Source organism: Solanum dulcamara, chromosome 2, assembly GCF_947179165.1.
Source record: "Solanum dulcamara chromosome 2, daSolDulc1.2, whole genome shotgun sequence".
NCBI lineage: Eukaryota > Viridiplantae > Streptophyta > Magnoliopsida > Solanales > Solanaceae > Solanum > Solanum dulcamara.
The window spans coordinates 78,952,489-78,962,462 of NC_077238.1; the positions used below are offsets into that span (position 1 = coordinate 78,952,489).

General features: G+C 28.8%; 1 protein-coding gene across 1 annotated transcript; it reads right to left on the reverse strand.

Moving 5' to 3' along the window:
• Positions 1–6,024: 6,024 nt before the first annotated feature.
• On the reverse strand, positions 6,025–8,749 carry LOC129877875 (uncharacterized). The gene is made up of 5 exons (XM_055953409.1): positions 8,486–8,749; positions 7,304–7,406; positions 6,877–7,004; positions 6,672–6,726; positions 6,025–6,372 (listed from the first exon to the last, which is right to left on the reverse strand). The coding sequence occupies exons 1-5, from the start codon at positions 8,609–8,611 to the stop codon at positions 6,356–6,358; spliced, it is 429 nt and encodes a 142-aa protein (XP_055809384.1). The 5' UTR covers positions 8,612–8,749; the 3' UTR covers positions 6,025–6,355.
• Positions 8,750–9,974: the final 1,225 nt, after the last annotated feature.

The following is a 9,974-nucleotide window of genomic DNA, read 5'->3' on the forward strand; positions in this document are numbered from 1 at the left end:
CTCAAATGAATCCACGCCACAATTGATTGGTTATGCAGATACAGGATATTTGTCTAATCCCTATAAAGGTCGATCGCAAACATACTATTTATTTACATGTGGTGGTACAGCTATATCCTCGTGTTCAACAAAGCAAACTATGATTGTCACTTTTTTAAATCATGCAGAGATAATAGCCATTCATGAAGCAAGTCGAGAATGCATTTGGTTAAGATCAATAACTCAACGCATTTAAGAAACATGTGGTCTTTCTTTGAAAAGAGACGTTCCAACAATATTGTATGAAGACAATGCTGCATTTATAGCTCAACTGAAGGGAAGATACATCAAAGGAGATAAAACAAAATATATTTTACCAAAATTCTTTTTTACTCATGAGCTTCAAAAGAAGGGTAAAATAGATGTCCAACAAGTTCGTTCGAGTGACAATTTAGCAGATATGTTTACCAAGACATTACCGACTTCAACCTTTGAGAAAATGAGATACAAAATTGAAATGCGTCGTCTTCGTGATATTAAGTGATGTTCTCATTTGGGGGAGTAAATACGCGCTGCACATTTTTTTTCCTTAACCAATGTTTTTATCCCAATGGGTTTTTCCTGATAAGATTTTTAATGAGGCAACAAATAATGTGTATCAGGAATAAAGATATATACTTGTTCTTTCATTAGAACCTTTATTTTACATGGACATCTAAGGGGGAATGTTATAAAATAATATATGTCCATGTTATTTTTCACCACAATTTATTTCCAATATATCTTATCCACCACCATAATTTATTTCCAATATATCTTATCCTCCGTCATAATTTATTTCCACTATTATGTGTTTTCACCACATTTTGTTTCTTCTTTTAGGCCTATAAATAGGCATTCTTGTAAGCATGGATGAACATACAAAAGAGAAGAAAACAATAAGATTACTCATTTGCTTTCTCCTCCTCTTTTTAAATTGATTTGTCATTTTATTTATAACATTTCAAAGCATCTAATGGATTAAATTAATTAGTACTACAAGCATAATTCAAGAAGTCACCAAAATTAGTAAATATTATAATGCAAATACCTTTCTTTTTTATATACTTTTAGATTCTATAAAAGGAAAAGTAATGTTAAGGAAGATTTCCTACTATATATACTATCCAATATGATATATATTTATTTAGGCTGTAATTTAATTAGTTATATTGTCAACATAGGTTGTGGTGCAGTCGTAGAGTTGTTTTACCTTTAACCAAAGATTTCGGGTTCGAGTCATGTAAGCGTCACCCTCGAATAAATTGTACCAAGGGTAATGTATTACATTTTTTTAGAAAGAAAATGGGAGAAAAAGGAGGAGGAGGATACATGGTCCTATTATGAACATATAATTTTCCTTAGTTATGTTTTTTCTTATAACAACGGTACCTAAATTAATTTGCACGCATCAAATCTTTTACCGATCAAAATTATTTTAGGAGAATTTTTGCATATAGTCATTCAAAAATATCTTAATTATACTTCATAGCAATAGTTTGCTAATTACAATTTGTAGCTATAGTTATAGCAGTGCTTGTATAATTCGTGCAGCATTTGTATACGTTTGTATAATTCGCTATACAATTCACATTTTTTGTATAACGTTTGTATATTTCACTATACAATTCATGCACAATATTTTTATAATTCTCTATACAATTTGTAGTGTTCGTATATTTCTCTATACAATTCGATTCGCGTACAACGTTTATATAAATCGCGCGAATTATACAAAACTCAAACTGTAATTACAGTTAGATGTTTGCCACGAGCGATAATTAATTCAAACTATAGCTATGTTAGCTAATTAACTAGTATATGTTTGTTTATCTGCGTAATTTTTCCATTATTGTATCGGTATAAGTTACTTTTTATGAATACATGTTTTTCAAAAAATTTATTCACAAAACTTAAATAAATAAGAAGAAATCATCTAAAATTTTGATATTTTTTTAAAATTCTACTAGTTATACATTACTTTCCTTCAATATCTAGTTGGTGTACCACATCGGTTGGGTATAGAGTTATTTTTCCTTTTAAATTGTTTGGCAAATTCTCACCTATTAAACTGGTCGCTCGACTTAAATTAGGTCCAAATATCATTTTTTGTATCATGAAATCCCCAAGATGAATCTTGGAGCAAACTTAAGTAAAGCAACTAATTCAATGAGAGAGGATTGTTCAAGTCATATTAAAGATTCAGAGATTTCATTCCTCACCGATATGGGATATCATCTTCATGATCAGTTAATAAAATACTATCATCTTCATGACCAGTTAATAAAATGACTGTTTAGAAAAAAAATATTTTGTTTGGCACTTTTTACTTGTTCAGTATATTAACGATACATGTTATTCATTTGTATATTTTAGTAAATTAAGAGGAAATTATTTTATTTTTTTCAATATGACCTTTATGACTAAGTAACAACTTTTCAAACTTATGATTGAAATAATAATTGTAAAATTTAGGTTATTAAAAAATAAATAATAAAGTAATTTAATAAAATAATATTTAATTTATACTTTATTTAGGAATTGCAGTGTGGCTGGACTACTAGGGAGAATGATGGTCACAAAGAGATAAAGCAAAGATAAAAAGTTATTCTTACAAAGCATCTAATGGATTAAATTTAAAATTCAAGCAAACACCAAAATTAGTAAATACTATAGTGGATGATACCATTTTTAAAAAAAAATATACTTTTAGATTCTATAAAAGAAAAAAGTAATATTAAGGAAGATCTTCTACTATTTATTATCCCATATGATATAATTTTTTATATATACTAATAGTGTAATTAATTTTATATTATCATTTCTCGAGTTTTACCTCCATCGAATACAAAGTTGTGGTTATGAGCTACGTCTTTTTTCTATTTGCATTTCTAGAGGGTCTACTTTCATTTTTGTGCATGTGGTTACGCATTTTTCTATTGATTAGTCACCCTCCACTCTTTTATTCAAGTGGAAAGAAAAAGATTTTTATGTTTTATATGATTTGAATTCAACGAATCTCAAATTATTCATTTTATAGCTTATAAAATTCTTTTTTTAAACAACTAGTGTCTAGTGCATTGGATTTAAACTAATTTGGATATCCTCCTTTCACATTCTTATCTTTAGCTTAAAAGAATTTCAAAAGTCAATTATTCTAAATAGAGTAATTCATGGGGCTTTTGAAAAAGCCTTCTTTTTTTTTTTTTTTACCCCCCATTTTGGAGGATTTATCCAAGAAATTTTGGAGGAAAAAATAATAATCATTAAAAGCTAACTGATAATAACTAACTTTTTAAAACTAGATCTTCATATCTTCTGATTCTACACTTTATGTTTTAATTTATTTACTTTATCTTTTTGGTTGAAGTCATCTATAGGAACAGAAAAAAGGTTGATTTCATTTGTAGTTATCTTGGAGCCACAAGTAAAAGAAAGATTGGACCAAACAAAACAAAATTTGTTTCTTGTGAATGTAAAAGATTTTACAACTTAATATTCACTAGGCTTAGAAAGGTGTTTGTATTAGTTTTAGATTATTTTTTTTTGTTCCCGGTGTTCTGATATTCGATATCCAGTTTGAAGCATCGACTAATCTGACTTGATACTGTATAAAATCTATTTTAGGGAGAAATTCTCCCAATTAAGATTAAATCCATAAGAGGGAACGAACCAATGACCTTCACTCAATCATTACTAACTTGATTATTTTATATAATTGTGGATAGAAATAACACTTGTAATGAGTCAAATGCCATGTCATTTTCAATTCTGACGTATTTTTGGATGTTTGAATGGTCCGTTGACACAAAATATTTTTGAATGATTCTTCTTTAATGATGGTAATCAATCATAGTATTCATAGACAAAGTATTTATAGAAATACAAGGTGTTTGAAATCCTCTCCATCCACGAGGTCATAAGTTCTCTCATATGTTATGTATAGATAAGAATGAATTAGATTATATATAGTTAGGACCTTGTCTCTCATTCATCTCGACAAGGGACAAACTTTCAACCCTTGAACTTGACCCGAGACTCGATCTTGACTCCAACATCAACTCGGGACCAGACCCGATCTCAATGTTGACTTGGAATCGGACTCCTAACTCTTGGTCCCAACCTTGACCTTGACCTAAGAACCAATCCCAATCCCGACCCTGACCTAGGACCCAGATTCAACCCTTACTCGAACAAAAGATAAGTGATCCAACTCATTAAAATATGAATCAAATAGGTTGATTTTATAAATTTGGGCTTAAATTATCTTCTCTAGTAGAAGATCTTATCCATCCACCACAATCCTTGGTGAGTTGGTGGTTAGTTTTTAAGTGGTCAAACCAACTTATAAATACGTTTTGACTTATTTATAGATTAGATAAATATTAGAAGTATGTTAAGTACATATACGCTAAAATCAGTCTTAAATCGGGGAACTCCAACTTATGATTTCTGAGCTTATATGTAATTTTAATTTGACCAAACTTTTGGTACTATTTTATTCTAATTTTTCTTTTAATCTACGAAATACCTTCTCAAAACAAAGCCTTTATTCCTTTGCATTTCATTTGTGATTCATTCCTTTTCATGTATAAGTAATTTTTATTTTATTATTTTATAAATAGTTTCAAAGACATTTAAGTCATCTTTGGGGGAAAAAATGTATTTTTCCTTTGTTTTTGATCTTGGGTTTTGATAACACTTATTGGGTCTTAATCCAAAAGTACTAAGAGTCCACTCTAGTTTGCACTTGTTCCCTATTTTGTACTAGTCTTTCATTTATGGGAAAATTACACAGTTAAGCAAATATATACTAATTAATTAGCTAATATAGCTATAGTTTGAATTAATTATGACTTGCGGCAAACATCTAGCCGTAATTACAGTTTGAGTTTTGTATAATTCGCACGATTATACTGTTGAGTTTTGTATAATTCGCGCGATTTATACAAACGATGTGCGCGAATCAAATTGTATAGTGAAATATACAAACACTACAAATTGTATAGTGAATTATAAAAACGCTGTACATGAATTGTATAGTGAAATATACAAACGTTAGACAAAAACTATGAACTGTATAGCGAATTATACACACGCAGACAAATGCTGCGCGAATTATACAAACGGTGCTATAATGATAACTTCGAATTGTAATTAGCAAATATAGCTATGGAGAATAATTAAGGTATTTTTGAGTGGCTATATGCAAAAATTCTCCTTTATGAATATTTTTTTTGCGGAACATTAATCTATATTTTTATATCATAATATTTATAAGTTATGTCCGAGTTCAGTTTAAAGAACTTATGCCCCACTAAACCTAAGTTTGATTGCTAAAACACAAAAGTTAAAGATCAATCTTATTTGAAAGATAAAATTTAAAGATCAGACGTATAATTTTATCTTGCATTTATCCAACAAGGAAGCTTAGGAAATTAATGTGTTTTCGTTCATAATTTACGTAAACTAATTTGAAAATAAGAATTTCTTTAAATAATATTATTCAATTTTCCATGTATATATATATATAAACATTACAGGATTTTATTCGAGAATAAAAAGAGCAAACAAATAAAGAAAAGAATACAACATTTGTGCTTATCTTGGATTTGACTGTCTTTTGAGTTAACTTTAACATAGAATTACTTTATTATACATCAAAATTCAAAGAGTCGATCGTACTATATATTACATGAGAATTACGATATATTTCTCTTTAATTAAGTGCGGAGGGATTCATGCATTCTATATCATACTGTATGATTTATTGAGCATACATAACTCTTTCCTATCGATCATCAACGATTTATTTGATAATATAAAAATTTCTTTAAATTGTCGATATACCTAATTTAAACTTTATGTATAAATTGTATTAACAATTTCAATTTTTTGTGTGCCAGGTTTATATATTCCTATGCTAAACTTATCCAAACTATAAATAAAAATATTTTAGTAATTAAACTAAAAAGATTATTAGAGATGAACACAAGAAAATTAGTTCAGCAACTGTAAATAGGAACTAATATTATACCGATTTACAAACTGAAAAACGAAAAAAAAAAAAAAGGTGCGCACATCCGTTTTTTTGCTAGGAGAGGACAGCCCATCATATCCTTCGATATAGTTAAGTCGGGTCACTTCTATCCTCTATCGAGCAACTAAACGTACCACTATAACTATCTAAGAAGACACTCAAAACTGGAAGGATAAACAAATCCATCCGGTGGACTGCCGAGCTACAAGTCCTACGACATAGGAGCGAAATTCTTTAAAAAGCCTAAGGGAATGAAATTTTGTAATATCCATCAACTACGCCTCTCCGCTTCTCTTTTTAGTAGTAGAGTGATCCTGCAAAAAATAAAAATAAAAATTGGTATTCGTGATATTGAAAAAAGATATATCATGTTTAAATTAAAGGAATATCCAATAATATATTATCATCAAAGTATGATAAAGTAATCGTGCTAAAATTACGAAATTCTGAGGTGCCTAACACCTTCTATTAAGAGAATTCTTTAATTGGATTTTTGTTTTAACCAACCAAGAACAATGAGTCGAATTCAATTTCAAGTGTAGGAAAAATAATTGTAATAATGAAAAGTACTATACAATATTCAATAATATATATTATCATTATATATACGTACCCTGCCACCAATTTCCTCTTGAAGCAGAGTTTGAACCATCCCCATCTTTCTTTACCTGATCAATTAATTAACCACAAAATTACAAATTAAATTTACAAAATGTTTTTAAAAAAATCTATTAATTATAAAATGAGTATGCTTTTAATTATTTAATTATATTATAATAGTAGTGAAAAAAGAAGTGTATAAATATATATATACTTACAATATTATTCTGGGAGCCAGTGGTCTGATTAGTTGGAGGATAAACATCTTGACCACCATAGTAAATAGATGAACTCAAATTACATGGAGCTTCTAATTTTTCATTCTGATTTCTTTTTGATCCATTATCTGTAAAACATATATATTGTTAGAATTAAATGCTTACTATCATATCAAAAGTTATAACTAATAGCAAAGTTGTAACTTTATTTTTTAACTAAACCTATCAAGTAAACGTCATGTTTAATCATGACGTCATTTTGGGTCACCCCAGTCACTTGTGAACTTTGTCATAGTCAGGGTGTTAACGTTACCCAAGAGAGAGACATGTATTTGTATTTAACTTCTTGAATAGTGTCATAATATAAAAAGAACAACTCTAAGAAAGAATATTATTTACAAATATAAATATATTTTTAGAAATTAACCTGAAGTCCCATATTTTGTATTATTGCCATACTGGTTCCCAGGATCTTGGATTCTTGATGAACCTCTATGATCCCCTGAGTGAATGGGATCCCTTCTAAGTCCCTAAAAGTCACAAATGAAAATGAATAAATAGCTTTCATTAGATCTTGTTCAGTGCTTAAAAATTATGGAGTTTAAGTTTTATGTACGAATAGCGTAAAAAGTATTGGGTTAATTACGATTCTAAATATTTTCGGTCAATTAGTTTATAAAATTTATATAAAATGTACAGATAGTGTGTATTTTATACTAAATATACGTATAATAGACATATCTATACACAACATGTACACGGTAGAATATATGTGTTATGTATATTTCGACCATATTGATAAATTAGTTGATCAAGCTATAGTAAAATTTACTTTATAATGATCCAATAAAAATGATAACTAATTTATTATCACATGTTATTCACCTTTAAAGCTTATTAACGGATTAAACACAAAAAAATATATACAATGAAAAGAGAATCTAAAGGACCAAATGGATATATGCATGTGAAAAATGGATAATAATTATTCTTTCATCTCCTTTTTTTTCCCTTGGATTTTTTGTTATTCTAGTGGATAAACTTGAGCTTTTAGCTAATAATTACTCTCTTTACGTGCTTACTTAATAAGCTAAGAATTTAAAGGATGTTAATTGGACAATAATACGTAGTGTTAAGCTAAGTTACCTTCTCCAAAAACTAATTATGTTAACCAAGAAATTGATATGAACAATATGCAAGAAAAGATATTTATGATTTGTTTTAATTTATATATCACACTTTCTATTTTAGTTTATTAAAAAATACTCTCACGATTTCATAATTAAAAATAACTTAATTTTAAAATTTTCCTTTAAAGTACCAAAAGAAAGAAGAGGAGGGAACAAAAAGGAGGTAAAAAATGGTCGATTAAATTTGTTCTTGTACTATCAGAAATCAAGTAACTTAATTTACTCTCATGTGTTAATTAAACTTGACATGTGATATCGAGTCGTTCTATACCATAGTCAAAACTCAATAAAAAATTCAAACACGTATATAGAATCCAGTCATTTTATGTTGAAACTCGTTTAATGATAATATCAAATACGAGACGATTGCTAACACAAACACAAGAGATGCATGTAGAATGTATATATAATATATATACCGTGGAAGGTGGACCAAAAACGGAAGCAAAGAGAGTTGAATTTGAAGGCTCTTTGGGACCAAATAGCTCATTGGTGAAAGATGAAGAAGAAGAGGAGGAACCAACTACTTGCTTTGCCTTTTCCATATGGTAAAAATTAAACAAGAAATGGATATATTAAGGTCCTTTGAATAGAGAAAAATTCCTTTTGTTTTGTCTCAATTGGTAGACAAAAAATACAATTAGTTTTATAGAAATGAGAGGAGTATTGAACGTGAAGTTACTTTCTTGTGTTGTTTTGTGATAAGAAACAAAAATCTGTCACTCCTATTTATAACACCAAACATCTTCACCTGTTAAATGGACGTTGGGTTTAACTCAATCTTAAATGCTAGTTCAAAAGGTGAGACTTACAAATAAGATCATATAAGGAGACCACGTACACATTTCTTTTTCATTCGATGTGGATTCTTCAACACCCTATGTCACATCCAGAGTTGGATATCTGAAGCGTGAACAATTTACTATATATGGGGACCAACATTAAAAACAAGAATTAGGATAGATCTTGCGAGCTCTGATACCATAATAAAGAAATTAATTTTAAGTTTAACTCGACCCCTAAAACAAGCCCAACAAGGAGATTGTCCAGTCATATTAAAGAAACCTAAGACCTCATCCATCACTGATGTGGAGTCTTCTTTCATCACCCCCAACCCCCCTACATGCTCAACATTGTTCGATCTCAAGGTGTGGACAATTAAAAGTCCGATTCTAATATCATATTATATAAATTTTTGATCTAATTCAATCTCAAATTAATTTAAAAGGTGAAAATTATTTAAGATCATCCGATTCTTTTTTCATCCGACGCGAGACGGTCAACCATAGAAAATGAGAATTATGGCCCATTTTATCACTTCAATAATGCTCACACATAGAGAACAAATGCTGACAAGTGGGCATGTTGCCTGTCTCCCAACCCTTGTACTATATATATCAAAATTTATTATAGTGTTCCAAAATTGAAAATTATTTAATTGAATTTTTTTTCTTATTCTCAATATAAGTTTTTGTTTTCATATATATGTTGAGGGATATTTAAAATTACAAGTGTCAGTTAGGCCAATTAGGGGAATGTATAAAGTTATGTTTTGAAATTAGAAAAAAAATGTAAAGATTCAAAAATACTAGAAATATTCTCAGCACTTGTGGAAATAATAATTTTACAAAGTCAAATGAGAAGAAACACCACGTGAAGCCACCCAAAAGAGATACTAATAGATAGATAGATAAGGTCGTCTATATCTTTCTTCCAAGTTGGGTTAATTACTTGCATAAAAAAATATTTATTTAATTAAAATTATTGAAAAAATACTTGTGAGTACCTGAGGTCTTATTTAATTATTTTTATTATATGAAGATTAAAACGTGTGAATTTAAATGATTATATAAGTATTGAATAATTAAGATTTTACTTGTTTGTTATCAACATTTGAATATATAATGT